The sequence below is a fragment of the Dryas octopetala genome, chromosome 2, assembly GCF_963921425.1.
Source record: "Dryas octopetala chromosome 2, drDryOcto1.1, whole genome shotgun sequence".
Lineage (NCBI taxonomy): Eukaryota > Viridiplantae > Streptophyta > Magnoliopsida > Rosales > Rosaceae > Dryas > Dryas octopetala.
In genome coordinates, this window is record NC_141367.1 from 29,532,327 (window position 1) to 29,549,052 (window position 16,726).

The 16,726-nt window shown below is 38.8% G+C and overlaps 3 protein-coding genes across 3 annotated transcripts; all 3 read right to left on the reverse strand.

Annotated features, from left to right (window-relative positions):
* Positions 1-2,282: 2,282 nt before the first annotated feature.
* Positions 2,283-2,824, reverse strand: RTFL17 (ROTUNDIFOLIA like 17). The gene has a single exon (XM_086233633.1). The coding sequence runs from the start codon at positions 2,633-2,635 to the stop codon at positions 2,492-2,494; it is 144 nt and encodes a 47-aa protein (XP_086089759.1). The 5' UTR covers positions 2,636-2,824; the 3' UTR covers positions 2,283-2,491.
* Positions 2,825-5,439: 2,615 nt separating this feature from the next.
* Positions 5,440-9,726, reverse strand: STN7 (Serine/Threonine kinase domain protein). The gene is made up of 10 exons (XM_086234245.1): positions 9,157-9,726; positions 8,979-9,065; positions 8,514-8,636; positions 8,267-8,365; positions 7,609-7,777; positions 7,415-7,508; positions 6,596-6,689; positions 6,437-6,493; positions 5,843-6,256; positions 5,440-5,754 (listed from the first exon to the last, which is right to left on the reverse strand). The coding sequence occupies exons 1-10, from the start codon at positions 9,601-9,603 to the stop codon at positions 5,593-5,595; spliced, it is 1,746 nt and encodes a 581-aa protein (XP_086090371.1). The 5' UTR covers positions 9,604-9,726; the 3' UTR covers positions 5,440-5,592.
* Positions 9,727-13,026: 3,300 nt separating this feature from the next.
* On the reverse strand, positions 13,027-14,774 carry GATL3 (galacturonosyltransferase-like 3). The gene has a single exon (XM_086232559.1). It carries the CDS (start codon positions 14,625-14,627, stop codon positions 13,593-13,595), a length of 1,035 nt encoding a protein of 344 aa, XP_086088685.1. The 5' UTR covers positions 14,628-14,774; the 3' UTR covers positions 13,027-13,592.
* Between the last annotated feature and the right edge of the window lie 1,952 nt (positions 14,775-16,726).

Sequence of the window (16,726 nt, forward strand, 5' to 3'; positions counted from 1 at the left end):
AAACCCTAACACAAACACAGGACTTAATTAAATGATAACCATGACACTAAATTGGGGTTGGAGAATCTTCATGAACCATAAGTGATGAACCTACATTTTATCCATATTCTTGTTGAGACCTTTCTATAATACCGATCAATATCGAGAGTTCGACTTTAATACATTAGTTGTATGACATACAATCATATATTCATATCTTATAAAAAATATATATCTTAATATTAAAAAAAAAACACTCATCAAATTTAAGAATCAAAAGATAAACTCACCAAATATTGTGTTTTTATTTTCACTCAAATTTGATTCTATACACTAAATTGATCAGAAATCTATCTCTCTATTGTTGGAGACTGAAATAATTTTTCAATATAACCATAACATCGTCACTTTATATTATTAATCTACAGTCAATATCTAATGATACTATATTTTTTAAAATATAAACTCATCACACACACACACGTAACAGTCGAGATCAAAAAAAATTCTTTTTCATACACATTTCGTAAGACATTTTTTAGCGGCTACATTAGAATGACATGTTGATGTGATGAGTCTATCCATATCCGTGCTGCACTCGTTTATGCATACATTATTGGAGGAGGACCCAAGGATGTGCAGTGGGGACCACATGTGGGCCCCCCTGCTTGTTGATTAGGGTTTAGAGGAGAATCGGACGTTTGTGGTGGGCCTGAAGATTGGGAGGCGCACGTGGGCATGATAAGGCTGCTATTTTGACCCGATCGCTGCCCGTCGAGGCCCGCCCGAGAGAGACTGAGAGAAAGAGAGAGGAGGTGGCACTCTCCTATGTGGCCGACAACAGAATATTAGATTGCTTATTCAGCTCCTGTACACCTGACACTCTGGCCCACCCTTCTCTCCTCTAAAACAGAAAAAATATATATATATTAATCGCATGCCACGTGTCTGATCATTTAATTTAATTCAGTGATTAGGACAGGTGTCCACTTATGATGTGGGTATGTATCGTATTACGGTACTCCATAGAGTAGATGTACCGACTTAGGACTCCCAAAGTAGAAGCTGCTTGCCTTTGGTTACCCTTCCCTACTCCTTCCTTTAAAGGGAAAGAACAGACAAAACGGAATACTATTGGGGTGTAGGCCCATAACTACCGTACCACGTGGCACACGTGAACATGAGTTGGGATCCAATAATTCAAATGCCCCACAAAGAGTTTTGACCCAAACGTCAAAAGCTGTTTTTCACAAGGCCGTGTTTGGATGCTCGCTCTGTAATGTCTTAATTGAAGACGAGGCTTAGGTGGAATTTCAGTTTAGTACATGCTGGCAAGCCTGGCATGCTGCTGCTGTTTGGTTGAAGACAAGATCAAACTCAAGCTCATTATTACAGTGATGGGCCAACTGCAATTGTTTCTTTAATTGAACATGATCTTCTAATTAGCAAAATAAACAAAGTATAATTTAATTAAAAAATAAACAGTATAAAATAAGAATTATGATAAGGGCTTCTGCAATTGTTTTTTAGATATAATTTTGTCATCAAGTATACTTAACTGACTATGCCAAAGTACTTATTATGATTATGATGTGAGAATGATAGATGCATCTATCTTTATGACTCGGCACTTTTTGGACATGTTCTCCAAAAAGCCACAAATTATTTAGATTGAACTGAACAGTTTGAATCCTACAATTATCAAATCCAAATCCTCACTTGAAATGATTAATGGCATGCATGATTGACCCTATTATGGATAGTTATGAACTTATGGTCCATTTCATAAATCTTTCCTTCCCTTTAATTTCATCCTATACTCCTCAACTCCAATTTGATTAGTTCATAATTGGTTTTCTGAAAAAAAAAAAAAAAAAAAAAAACAATTCAAGAGGAAGAAAAGTTGGGCATGTATCTTAGTCTTCCCTTTTAATGAGCAAAACTTCATTATAGCCTAAGAGGTTTACTCAAGTGAAAATATAGAGATTAAGCTGAAAAACTTCATACTCTACAGTGACTTCTTTGAAAGTGTAATAACAGATAAGTCAGGGAAAAAGAGAAAAATCAAGGTTTTAGTTGCTTTGACCTTTTGAGGCAGAGGCTTTTGGGAATTCTTTAGGCAGGTGATAATTGATTGAAATTAACTTTTACCCTTTTCTTTGAATCTTTGAATCTTTGTAGTTGGAAAGTCTCCCATCCAAATTTAAGGCCATACTAATCATGTTGATCATTGAAACTCAATCATAAGCACAACAAACTCAAGTGAGAAGAAGAATATAGAACAAGTATATGCATAAAAAGAATGAGGAACATTAGGAACATTATATTTCATACTATCCGATGTACATCTAGCCCTTAAGGCCATCCCATACAAAATTTGTTCTAACTTTCTAACAACATCCGCAGCTGCTATTTACACTTCACCAAGAAGAAGATAGAAAAAAGAAAATGGGGAGAAAAGAAAAAGAAACCAAAATCTTCCTTGCCCTTTTGCCAATTGCCATGGACTTGATTAATCATGCCAGCAAAGGAGCATGACCACACACCTCCTTATGATGTAAAGCCTGGCTCTTTGCTCTCTGAGGACTCCTCCAAGTCCTTTGCTTGATAGCCTTCTCTTGGTGCCTGTCATGGTCGCACTACTGCTCATCTTCATATCTGATTAATAATTTTCTTTTTTTTTCTCTCTTTGACTGGTAGTAGGTTTTGTGAGTGATGAGCTTTGAGCTTGTGTGAGTTGGGTTTGAAACTCCAAAGGGGGTTCTTATAGAGGGGGTTTGAGGGTGTGGTCCTTGCTCACATTGGTCTACAAAAGAGCCAAGGATGGGGCATGAAAGGGTGTGCAGTGCCCCCAAACCCACCAGACAACAGTCACAACACCCTTATGGGCCCCACCTTCCCACTTTGGAATCCAGACCTCAGCAACACATAAGGGAAATGATAAAAGAATTCAAACAAGGCCCCCAACCCCCTTCTCTCTCTGTCTCTCACATGTACTGATGTACATACTGCTATGCTACATAGGCCTAATAAGACTATACATCATATCTTTATGTAGGCATTGGCATCACCCACCAGCATATGGGTCGGCCACTACTAACCAGTCTAACCACAAGGTAGCAAGTTTTTGTAGTTTTATGAGCTACCTTCAATTTTGTTGAATGATGAGGTCATAATTCTGCAGCATACACTATTTTTTTCTCTTTTTTTAGTGCTTTTCTTTGTTGGTTCTTTTTTATTTTTGTTGGATCCACCTCAACATTTTTTGTTGGATCCTACATAAGAATGCATATTAACCAACTTTATTATCATGTTTAGAGACTATAATGGGCTCTCCTTATCATTATTTTGACTCTAATATATAATCTATAACAGAACCATATATGTAGGGACAGCACAACGGCCTTGATAGCAAAGTTCTATGTTGCCTAAGTTAATTAAACCATTCATTGTTAGACCTTGTTAGACTTTCCCTGTACCATGGTCCTGTAATTATGGCATGCTTTAGGTAACCAGTTACCACAGAAGAAATGTAGAGATGAGTAATGAGAGTAACGTTTAAAGAAAATTAATAGTGATTTGGCTGTACATATATGCCAGAATCTATGAAGAAGATGTTATTAAATACAATACAATTTGTTGTGCCTGACTTGCTCTTTTTTAATTTTTTTTAATTAAAGGGTAGGAGATGGATTTGCTGAATAATCATGAGAGAGTTAGATATGCAGAGCTTGCACTTTAAACAGACTGAAATCTTGGTGGACAGTGTGACAGACAGAGTTGTCTCTGTGTGCTAAATGAGACAGTAGGAATATATAGAAATAGCCTTGGAAGCCATTAATTTTGCAATATTGGTTCAAAAAGGCTGGAGACCCAAGATCTCCCAAGTGTCCAATCCTTGTGCCAAATTTCAAAGCTGCTCTATGACCAAAGATTCCACTATTTTACTAGATAATTAGCTTTATGAATTTAATATATAAGAGTACACGGTACACCTTAATTACACTTCACCATGAGCAAAGCAAAGCACCCACTTGCTTTGTCTCGTGCTCCTCCCATTTTGCTTATGCTTAGGACACCAACTTCCAATAACCCTCTTGTTCAAATAAACACAATTTCCATTTTTTCTTCTGTTTTTGAGCAATTTTAAGCTGTCAATATCGTGTAAGGCAATCACCAGTGATTTCTTTGTTCCTTCCATCTTATTTCATACATACACACAGGCATATAGTGCATATTACGCATATACATATAATATGTTGGCCAGACTTTCTACCAAATTTTCAATGTCACAACTCACAAGAGATGCCATGCTGCAGAATGCACAGAAACATTTTTGGTTGCATGAGCATATATGTATGTATGGTACTTGGTGCAGCATAAGATACCAAAGCTTTGGGAATTCAAATAGCCAGATTACAGAGGCAATGATGATTGTCAATTCTAATATCTGAGACCCTGAGAACGCTATAATCAATGATTCCAAGTGTCCCAGGTTTAGTTTTTTAGCTTGTGAGTTGTGTCTCATGCTTTGCTTGTTGTCCTATTTTACACTTAAAATAAACAGAAGCTTGGTTGTACTGAACAAGAAGGTCAGAGTTGCACGTGAAGTTCTCGTGATTTACAATGCCATTGCCTGTGAATCTGTGATGGACTTAATATTAAATTTTATCTTATCCCCAAGCCTTGAATGGTATAGTTTATCAGTTCCTCCATCATACACTTGTCCTTGATGCTTCTTTTCTAAGAAACTTCAAAATTCAATTCCTTTCTAATCCAACATGTTGTGCTGTGCTTTCCACCATTTTCCCTCAAATTCAAATGGACTTGAAACATGTGAAAACATCTGTGGATTGTACGTTTTTTGAGTGGCAACTACAGTTGTATTCTTACATGCATATCGGATTTTGGCAGGCTTTGCTTGAAAGGAAGCTTTGAATAATAAACCATGCACGTTCTTGAAGTATGTGTTAATTGCAGCTTTAATTGCCGTACAATTAGAGACATTTCAATGCATTATTGTGTGGATTCTCGTTGACTGCATAGCCAGCAAGGTCATTAGCATTGCTGGTTATGATATGACATGACATATAATCACATATTTAAGCAACTTTTGACAAAATGGGGAATTCTGGATCTGGAAATTTTTTTATTTGTTACGGCAAAAAACTCTAATATGATACACAGTTGCGAAGCCTAAGGGGCAAAAACTCAACTGGGCCAACTGGGTTTGAGTCAAACAGCATTTCCTGTCCCCATGGGCATGACTATGACTGGAAGGGTGAGGTTTTTTTAAATGATAATGGAAACTGTATGTTATTTAACGTATCAGAGGTTTGAATGATTTTATGGTTTTCACAAGCAAAAAGACTGAAAATGCTTGCTTGCAGTTTCAGTGATCATGGAGTACTGTGTCATTTTGATTTATAATCCATGAAACTATGACAGTCCTTGCACGTGTGTTCAAAATATTTGAGGTATGTTTCTATTAGATTCCAGCTAATTTCTTTCATGTTATAATATAATTCTATGTCACCAAGTTGGTCAATTGAGATTGCTACACAAAATTTACAAAAAAGAAAAAAGAAAAAAAGGGTATGTCTTCACAAACTTTCATTCCTCTCTGGGGATCCACCTGCTCCACCATAGACTCTTCCTACTTTGGTTAAGCTCGTCCATGCTCTCATTCACTGTTCTTACAATCTTCCTCTGGAGCCAAAGAGCTGAAGCAAGAGCATTCCTTTGAGCACTTGCCTTCTTTTTAGGCTCCACTTCCTGCAAAACAGAGGAATAAATTTAATTGTGTATACAACTCCTGAAAAGAGTACAAGTGCTTATTTCTAAATGTAGTTCAGGTACAAACTTTAAGCTCCTGGAGCTGAGCTTCTGTGAAGCCACCATCCTGCTTGGTTCCGGATCTTGCCATTAGCCGAATAACCCATTTGGCAGCCTCCCCATAGTCTTGTTGTGTGTATCGAAACAGTTGCAGCCTCATACTCTGCATGAAGGACAGAGCCAACAGGCCTTCTTTGTCAAAGTAGGGGTACGCTAAAGCTGTTTTTGCACTGATTCTTTGTCTTGCTTTGTATCGAACCATTGATGTCAGGAGTTCCCATCCAATTCCATCGTCCAAATCCAACAACTCAAAACCTCTTCGTAGTTCCGCGGAAGCACGAGGCTCAGCACTTTTCCTCCATGCTACCAAGTCATAGTCACACCTTTTTAGCTGCCGGTTGAATTGTATAAGGCCACTGTCAGAGCGTAATCCTGGGAATGCCTACATGAAGAAGACTGTCAGTGTGAACCCTGCAAAATCCCCATTTTCACAAGAAATGATACTACACGTGTGTGATAATCAGAAGTTGTTACATCTGAACACACAGAGACACAGACGCAGCAATTTTCAGTCAATAATTTAGTATACCAATATAGCTCCTCAGCAACTTTTGTCACTCACCATTTGTAGGAATATGAGCCCAGTGCTATAGATATCAAATCTATCAGGCAAATTCATCTGTTCAAGACCATATAATCAAAACCATTAAAGGAATCAACTGCCTGAGAAAGTAAGCTTAGCTAAAATCAAGCTGAGATAATTTCACAGTTAATTTTCCACCTGCCATAGAACTGGGGAAAGTGCGGTCGCCACTGGCGCAGATGGTGCAGATGGCGTTTGTGTGCTCATGATGTATTGCTCTGGTGCAGCATATCTGAAAAGGGAAGGACCCAAAGACATTATGAGTTCCTTCTGCTAAAAAAAACACCACATCAAATTGAGTGAGATGCTATAAGGAGCTGAACCTATGTATTAATTAAAAAATGTAAATTAGAAAGGTGATCTTTAGGACTGATAGTTCTGCTAGATTTCATTAAGAAATCAAATATCACCTTTGATCAGCACTCAGGTTTCATGTATTATGCACTTCATAAAGTGAGGCTTTTTGCTGAAATTCCAAAATATTTTTTACTTGGCCTCCATCTAGATAAATTTTCCCAAACAAAATTAAACTGTGGGATTTTCTGTAATTCAGTCCCTAGGATATCATTTCAAGTTAGATTGGCCCACTGATATTTTTCTAGTTATCCCTCCAGATGACATGGAGGAACCAACAATTTCCCTTTTCATTAATGGCATTAACTATTTTAGTGCTAAAGTTCAGTTCTTAGGTCCATAGATGTAAAGTAGAAAATGGATCTCGTCATTCATCGTCATCTCTTAGCATTATCAGACCATTCTCCAAGTAGTGGTGTACAGAAACAGCAGAAAAATAATTCAACTTTGTTAAGGTATTTGGATGTGCCATCAGTCTTGAATGAAATCATTCATTAGTTGTTCCTATAGTGCAGGACTTTAATTTAATGAGTTCATCATGCCTTTGGTAGCAATTAGATGAATCAGTATGCTACTTAGACTACATAACGAGAAAGAAGATACCTTGGATCCAAAAGAAACTCCTTTGGAATGTAGTTGATGCCGACTCGCAAATCTGCTGCAGCTCCAAGATCAATGATCTTGAATGTACGAGAGCCTGCTCATTGTTAAAATGGGAATAGGAAATCTTTAAATCTGAGAACAGTTGAACTTTACTGGTCCTCTATTGACTAATGTGCATTCTATATTAAGTTTACCTTCAGAGAAAATAATATTCTGTGGCTTTATATCCCTATGCACAATCCCTGTTGAGTGAAGACCATCCAATGCAAATAAGAGCTGTCTCATTATTGTTTGAATGATTCTATCTTCCCTTTCCAAACCCTTCGGCAAGTCCTGATTCTTTCCAAGAATCATGGTTTCTACCTGACATTGTATGTGACCATCAGTGAAGTTGAAAGTTGGAGAAACAAACTATACCAAGACTTTCATACAACCAGCAATTAATATGCAAAGTCCCACTATCACTAAGGTTTTCTTTTTTCAGAATTTTCTATTTTCCATTTCAAATCAAAGAGCAGTTTTAAAATAGATGATGCATGAACCATGAAACATATATAGTTGTAGCGTATTGTTGGAAAAGAAAATCTCAGTATTTATTATAATTAATGACTACAAACTGAAAATTATGGTGTAAACCACCCCCTGCCCCAAATCCAGAAAGCTATAGGCTAGAAAGAATAGAAATTCTATAGGCGAGTGGACAGATGAATATTTGGATATTACAGCTGAAAGCCTGAAACTACTAAATTCTAAAACTTTGCATGTTAAGTTTGACAAAGAAATCATCAGTTTCACAGAAAAAATGGTTAATTCTGAAAATTTATGCAACATTGCATGAGCGAAAGTACCAACATTGTAGGGGAATTCTTTGCTTTGCATCAAATCATAAAGTGTGGATTCCCCTTCAAATCGCCATATAAGCCAATATTCAGTTTCTTTCTTTGAAGAACTCTGCAACAGATTCATGATAATAATTCTTATAATGGGATAGAAACTAGAATGTACAATGGAATGAAATATCAAAAGAAATTTTTTTAAATCTTTCAAGATAAGGATACCCTTAAATCATATGGTACTAGTAGGCATTTTAGAGCAACACCTCAAGAAAGCCGTACATAAAATCAGCACAGCTATTTGCACATGCCCTTCTCACACGCTCATTCATCCAAATCTCCACCGCACCATATTCAGTAGCCTTTTTCAAGACCAAGTCACCTTCTTTCTGGTGGACAACAACAAATAAAATATTAGCACATCGCATTCCCATAAGTCCATAACACAATCTTAGGTATGAAAGCTCAAGGACATTCTCTCTGCTCTCTCTTTTTCATTTCTTTTCCTTTTGATGCTAAGACCCTACTCACTTAATAACATAAGCGAATTCCCTTTTCCATGAGAAAGCCATATGATTGACAAAAATCAATATTGAAATTATGATTGTACAAGCAGATTAAGCAGTACTTGTTCAAATAATATAATAGCACAATTTTGAACTCAATCAATTAGATGTGCAATTAGACTCGGTAAGAAAATATGTAAAGAGATTCAATTGACTACTTCGTACCTTGGAAGAAGGCTTCTTAGCCAATGAAACTCTGTAAACCACTCCAAAAGCTCCTTCACCCAACTTTTTCCCCAAAACAAAATCATCCTGTCCCACAAAACCAAACACAAAAACCACATCAGACTTCAATTGAAATCCAAAAATCTGACCAAGAACCAAAATCAGCTAAAATCTGAACCTTCCTATAAGTGGGTCTGAAAAGCCTCTCAACAAAAGCAAGTACAAACATGTCAAAGAACCCTGGAGCCACACCAGGGGTGGCCCAGAGATAAGACAGAGCACCCAGTGCCAAAATAGCACCAGGGACTGTGATTGTTAACCCACTAGACTTTGGAAGAGTGCTTCTGTAAATGATATCACCACACTCCATGACTGTACATGGAAGCCCCACTCCCACCCCCAAAAAGAGGTCCTGAACCGCATGGACCAACTCCCCCCCTCCCGATGCGAAAACTAGGAACGTTTTAGGGTTTGAGATGGTTATTCTTGAATTGGGTTGTGGTTCAGAGGTGGTGGGTTTGATTCTAAGCTTCTTTCCCAGAAATTGGGATGTGGGTTTTGATTTGTGAGGGTGGAGATTGGCTACTCCTATACTAACTCCTCCCGCTGCAACAGTAGCGGCCATGGCCGTCCAGAGAAAGGCTTTGAGAACTTGTTTGGTGGAAAATCTAGGTACTGATAGTCACTGGCTTACTCGAAGAATGTCATTTGAATGTAGACCACCACTCAAACACACATACTCCCTCTCTAAGGATTTGTTTTGTAGTGGCGGTTATTACAGGTATTTTTGTGGAGGGAAATGGCTCACTAGTTCATGGATAATATTCACCACAAATGACACGTAAACACATGTATTGTAGCATTGGGCTGGAACCTGGACTTGTATGCGAAGACTGATGGGCTGGGAACGTGGAAATAATGGTTGGGTTGGAAAAGGTTAGGTTCCAAACCATTTTAGGCCTCATGCCGCTGTGCAACCAGTGAGGCATAACTTGTCCAATATAGAAAAGCCCATGAAATGAATACACAAATTACAATAATTTAGCAAATTTTCCAAAACAAACGAAGGATAGAGCTTCTACGGTACATCCCGTCCAAACGGCACGGCATGCGGACGGATCGAATGACTATAAAATTTATACTGGATGAATTAAAATGTGGATCCAAAGGTAATAATAACATTTGCACCATACGAAGATATGAATGGTAGCACAATCCCAAACAAGTCACATGACATAGTTTTTCTCTGAGCTGCTATTACTTGGCTATGACGCAAGCAGCTCCATGGACCATATGGTATTCCACTATTCCGTAATTGTCAAATACCATCAAATCAACATTAATGTGGTTACTTCACGTTTGTTCTTGTAGTTATAGTCTTGTACACAATAATGGGCTTGAACACGGGAACACGGGATTACCCTAGCCTTTGCCATGGAAGCAAGGTTAATATCATCCCAATAAATACAATGTTCAATGGAAAATGCTATTCATTTTCTCTAATCTACCTTTTTTATCGATTTTTTTTTTTTTCATTTCACAACGTATTTTCATGATCCGAATCGTTCATTTTTTATATCATTATTTGAAGATCATCTATGTAAAAAATTAACTAAATTGAAAATTGTTTGATCATGTAATCGTTATCAAATAAATAAACAATGAATGAAATTGTTACCAAAATCTTATGTTTAATTTATCATAGTTACATAACCAAACAATATATGATTGATTGATTTTTTCCATTGATGATTTTCAAAAAATTATCTAAAAAATAAACAGTTCGAATCATGAAAATACGCTGTGAAATGAATATAATAAATAAAAAAGTCAGTAGAGAAGGTAGATAACATTCCTCATATTCAGTGATTCATACATTACATGATGGTCATTTGATTTTCCTAGCTATTTGGACATTATATGATGGTCATTAGAACATACACCTATATTTAATAGTGTAAAATTTATATCTTAATAGTAAGAAAATAATTCCTCAAATATTCAATGGTCAATAAGTAATTGTCTGCTATGCAATAACCACATATATGACAGGAGTTTTTTTGAATTTGAACTCAACTACACTAGTATTTAGGTACATGATTTCATTCAATTGGATCCACCCACAAGGTTCCTCAATATACGTATGAGCATACGAGGAGCTTCAAGAGCAAAATTCCCTTCTACAAAGCAAATTTAGAAAAATAATAAGTATTTGACGTAACTGCTTACGCAAAATTCTCATTCATTTCAGGTATCATATTTGCTAGGATTCAGATTAGAATTACAGAGAAGAGAGAGAGAGAGTCAAGAAGTGTTTGATTGAATGATCAAGTTTTTTTTTTTGGCCGGGGATTGAGTCATCAAGTTAACAGTACAACTAAACATTACAGGCCCGTTTGTTTCACCTTCTTAATAGGGATTGGCTTAGTTAAGACCCTAAGCCCATGTTTGGTGAGAGTAGGATTAAAAAAAGAGGGGCTTAGTGAATCCCCTCTAACTTAAATGAACCTTCTTAGATGGGCTTAGTGAAACCCGTGAGAAAGTGGAGGTTTAGCTAAGAACCTTCTTGGCTTGTACTAGCTAAGACGCACCCCACCCGATTGCAACCATCCCCAGCCCGTCCTTCGCTTCTCCCCCCCTCCAACCCAGCACATCCCCACCCCACCCCCATCCCAGTCGCACCCCCCCACCCAGCCCCCCAGTCGCACTCCGCCCACCCAGCTCCGGCCCCATCGCACCCTCCACCCAGATCGTACTCCGCCCACCCAGCTCCGGCGGGGTGAGAAACCCATGTCTTAACCTGGACAAGTCCAGAAGCCCATGTCTGAAGAAACCCATTTGTAGTAATTGAATGGAATGAGAAAAGGAAACCTGGTTGTCTTGCTTCTGTAGTTGAAAATGGCAACTCTGTTAAAATTGGGTTAGCTAAAAGTGATATGGGTTTATGATCCTGTGTCGCACATGTGTAGAGAGCAACTGAAAGCAGAAGGTCTGGTTTTAGGCAAGGGATTGGCTAATCGAATGTGTGTGTGAGAGTTGGCCGGCCCAAACCGAATGCACAAGCCCCTCTCTCTCTCTCTCTCACCCCTAATCGAATCAGTCTCTCACTCTCTCTTCGGACTTGTCTCTCATCTCAGTCTCAGACTCTTTCTCTTCTTCGATCTCATCTGCTCACTGCTCAGACTGCTCTCATCAGTCATCAGCCCCACCTCAACGTCCTCGGCGGCTCCCTCTTCGACAGTCGCTCCTTCCCCATCGACCACCCCACTTTCAAATTCATCATCAGCAACTTTCAAGATCGGAGGTGGCAATCATGGAACTGCTAGTAGCCTTGTCCTTCTCGATCAAGCCGGGACCATCAAATGGACCTCTGCTTCTTCATCATCCAATCAAGCCCAGTTGGGTCCTTCCCCTGTTGACCCAGTTGACCCAGATACTTTTCTAAAAAAAAAAATAGTTTATCAACAAACTTTTCTATATAGTTTCATTAAAGAAAATTATTTAGAAATACTTTTCTAATTTTCTAAACAAACTTATAAATAGTTTTTAAAAACCTAATAATAATTATCAACTTGTTAATCATCCACTGCACTAAACATAGGACAGTACTATTTTAATTATTTAGTTTGTTAGTCATGTACTGTACCAAACATAAAGGCAGTTCTTAACTAGCTTAGTCCATGTCAAGTCAGTCTATGCCAATCCTTATAAATAGTCCATGCCAAGACAGTCCCGTGAAACAAACGAGGCCTACATGTCTTATATGTTGGCTGAGAGGCGATGTAACATCCTAACCGAATGCCAGCTCACATAACAACCTAATGACGTCAATAACTAATTAGCTTTTTTTTTTTTTTGGTGGCAAATACGAACTTTCATAAAGCCCAGCACGGGCAAAAGAGAAACTAATTAGCTAACTAGACCCACTGACTAAGCCATATTACTGTTATGGCTTAACAATATTGAGCTGTTGAATCCGATGCACTAATAGGATCTAAATCTGATAATCCAATTAAAAATAGATACATCCTCAGAACCACATTAAAACTTGACACAAGAATGGTTTGGTTTCATAAGCCTCTTCAAAGTATTACAATTGAGAACCCAAATTGTAATTTTCAAAACAACTTTATTCTATTTTTCTAACAACCAAAACGCTCCATATTTACAAAATAGAATAAACAAGTGGGAAAAAAGCTTTAATCAATGATTCTAGTCCAAAAGGAAAAACCAAAAACCAAAGATAATGCATCTTCCACAGGGGATCTCCTGATCTTCACCAAATAGCCCACCCACATTTACCCACCATATACTTTGGACGTGCCACTGCCACATTTAACTTTTACCATACATATCAAAATCCTCTTTAACACGAGTACCCAATTAACAGTAACCCCCGCCATTTTCAGCAAACTTTAACGGCCGTAACTCCAATGCCTTAACCGGACGGTCCGGACCAGACAAGAAAGACAATGTCGCATTTACCCCCTCAGGGCCCCACCCAAAAGAATAAAAATCACATACACATCACACCCACCCTGTCGTCACCCAAACCTCTCTGTCTGTCTCCCTCTCTGCCAGCGGTGAGCCTCCGTGAATCACGATGCACCCTCATCAGCTATCAGAGAACAAAGACGAGTGACGAAACAGATCGTAAGGGGCCCACAAGCTATCCAACGGACACGGCCTCTTCGAGTCCAATCTCAGCCACGGCTTCCCTTTACCGCTCCAATGCAACAGGCTCACCGGCCCAAGATGAAGGTCCCTACACAGTCCCTCCAGGTTGTCACCGCCAAGCCCATGTTGGTTCCACCTGTGCTCCACTCCCTCCACGTCACCAGCGAAAACCAACAGAAACGGAGGCAGCGATCCCAGCTCGTAGATACGGTACCGTTTCTGGACCCTCATCCAGTGCTCCAGCTTCTGCGTGTACCTGCCTTCCCTCCATTTCCACAGATCGATCACCATCACCCCCGTGTTGAAGTAGCAGGGCCTCCGTCCCTTAAACGACGCCGAAAACGCCGCGTTTGACCAGAACTTCTGGGTGAAGTAGTTGGTGAAGTTGGCGTGGCAATACTCCGGCGCGCCCAACACTCGCTTCCCGAGGTTTATGCTCCAGAGCTTCGCCACGTCATCGATCACGATCAAATCGGAGTCGAAGTAGATGATGCGGCGCACGCCCGACGGCAAGAGATCGGCGAGGTAGATTCGCGCGTAGTTGAGGGGCTGGTCGAGCGCGCGTCGGACGGAGTAGGAGATCTTGCCGCGGACGAGGTTAGAGTCGAAGTGGTAGAGGTGGAAGTTGAGGTAGGGGAACGTGTCGGTGATGACGTGGCGGAGGTCGGCCTGGCGGTGCGTCGCGGCGATGAAGTGGAAGACGATGTTCTCCGGACACGTGGCGTGCTGGAGGACTGAGAAGACGCCGGCGATGGAGCCGCGGAGGTAGGTGGAGTCCAAGGTCATGGCGATGTGGATGATGGAGGGGTTGTGGGAGTGCAGGTCCAGTGAGGACCATGCGGTTCGAGGGCAATCTGGTCCATTCCGAAATGCAGGTGCTTCTCGAAACTTCGGGAGCTCGACGGCGGTGGACGTTGGCGGAAAGTGTACGGTCACGACGAGGATGAGAAAGATATAATGGTTCGGTGGCATGGTCCGATGGTGTGGGTTTTGGGGGGAGTGAGAGAGAGAGAATGGGAATACCGGAATAGACTATAGAGTGAGAGAGTATAGAGTGAGTGGCAATTTTGGTATTTGGGAATGGTGTGGGCCCGGGGAATTGAGTGTGACAAAGGTCATACTTCATGTCATGGGAGGGAGGAGAGGAATAGGAATGGAATGAGGGCAAAACCAGGCTGGAAAGACGTGTACTTTTGTCTGTGCGTGTCTGTGACTGACTTTGAGATTTTTAATTTTAAAGGGGGTGGGTGGGACCCAAAAGGAGGGGCAATCTTGAAATCCTGTGGTGGTGGTTTCACCTTAGACATCCGATGGACCGTACGATGTGAGTCGTACGGTAGATGTCATGTTGTCGTCGTGTTACTGTGCGCTGGGTTAAAATTTAAAAACTAAAAAAAGTCCTGCCAAGAACAATAAAGTGTTGAATTGTTCATCTAAAATTAAATATTAGGTGTATTGAATTTAATACTAAATTGTAATATTTTTTTATTTTAACTATTAAAATATTTATATAATTTCATTTTAGCTACTAAATTTTAGTTTAAATATTAACTTTAAAAAATATGGTTATATAAAACTGTGACTGTTTAACAGTCATAACTTTTTTATTGATTTGTTATTTTTTCAATATTTGCAAGGCTTAAACTTCAATGTTTAGTCTTTGGGTTATAGGACTTTATCTCCCAAACCTAAATCAAAAGTATGAAATCCTTAAAAATTTTGATTTTTTATAAATTTTAAACAATCATAACTGTGACTGTTCGACAATTACAACTGTAACTATTCGACAGTCATAACTATATAACAAACTGATTTGTGACCTAATCTAAAATGTCTTACTCTAAGTTAGTATCTAAACTAAAAAAAATTAGTGTCTTACTGCTTTTACTGAAAAATTATTGATATTTGATATTTAATTCTAATTTTCTATAAAATCTTTGAACCGAAAGTGTGCAAAAAGGGAGCGTTTAAATACTTTAACGTTTGTGAATTACAAAAGGAATCAGTAGATTTCGTGAAAATAGGAATAGATAATTGGAGATTAATTAAATAGTGAATGTGCAATTTAAGGTGTGTGACCTACACCCTGATCTGGATCCGATGCCCGTAATTAAGTAAGTTAATGACTTAAAGTAGACACTTTGCTACAAACGTACTCTACACTAGTCTACTGAATTAGTGAATGAAGTTGAGTACTAATTCAGTTGAGTTTGAGCAATCATACACAATTTAAAGCTTGCTTGAATGCAAACTGAAGAACAGTAAAGATTGAAAGATGGAAGCAAATTTAGTGTATGCAGGATGTAGAAAGTGAAATGAAAATGGCGCAGGTCCAAGTGGTATATGTGTAGTGTACAGCTGTACTGCATGCCAGCCATTACTCCGCAATAGCAGCAGTACTACCATACAATATTAATTGTTACAACTAATTACCATTTTCAGCTACATTTATATATAGTTACATACAATGGAGTCAATGGACAATAGCAGCAGTAGTAATCAACGCACTAGCCATATTTCATATGTCCATCATCAGTTCTTCCATCGGTCCCCATTTTGTGCTTATTCGATCGGAATCTCTCAACTACTTGTCCTATTTCAACTTTTGTGTACCACTTCTTCATGAAGCTTTTTCGACTACCCTGAAGCCCCTTCAAAATAGTAAGCAAATCCAACCCAATACACAAGAATGCATGAGTATAACTTTCAAACAAAATGCACAATTTTGTTTGTCGTTGGATAAATTGCATATACATGAATGAGTTTGTCAGTGAATCTATAATGGTGCGTTTGGATTGAGAAAAAAAACTTGAAATTTAAATAAAACTTAGCATTTGAGAAATTATATGCTCTAATTTCCTTGTTTGGGTACATAAATACAGAATTTTGCAAATTCTATGTGGAAAAAAACTTGGGATTTGAAGGCTGTAAATTCCACCTAAATTGGTGTCATTTTCAAAATTCCAGTTTTTATAAAAAAGAAAAAGTCGTGTTCACCTATCACCTTGCCAATTAATCACAATACCACCACCACTACCACCACCTCCGCCGTCACCACCACTGTCGCACCA

Bases quoted from the DNA above. Each gene is read 5' to 3' on its own strand.
- RTFL17 (XM_086233633.1), bottom strand. From the start codon at position 2,635: ATGAAGATGAGCAGTAGTGCGACCATGACAGGCACCAAGAGAAGGCTA.
- STN7 (XM_086234245.1), bottom strand. From the start codon at position 9,603: ATGGCCGCTACTGTTGCAGCGGGAGGAGTTAGTATAGGAGTAGCCAAT. The intron at 7,778-8,266 runs GTTGGTACTTTC...ATACAATGTCAG, and splicing joins GCAAAGAATTCCCCTACAAT to GTAGAAACCATGATTCTTGG. The intron at 5,755-5,842 runs GTTTGTACCTGA...TCTGTTTTGCAG, and splicing joins CTCAGCTCCAGGAGCTTAAA to GAAGTGGAGCCTAAAAAGAA.
- GATL3 (XM_086232559.1), bottom strand. From the start codon at position 14,627: ATGCCACCGAACCATTATATCTTTCTCATCCTCGTCGTGACCGTACAC.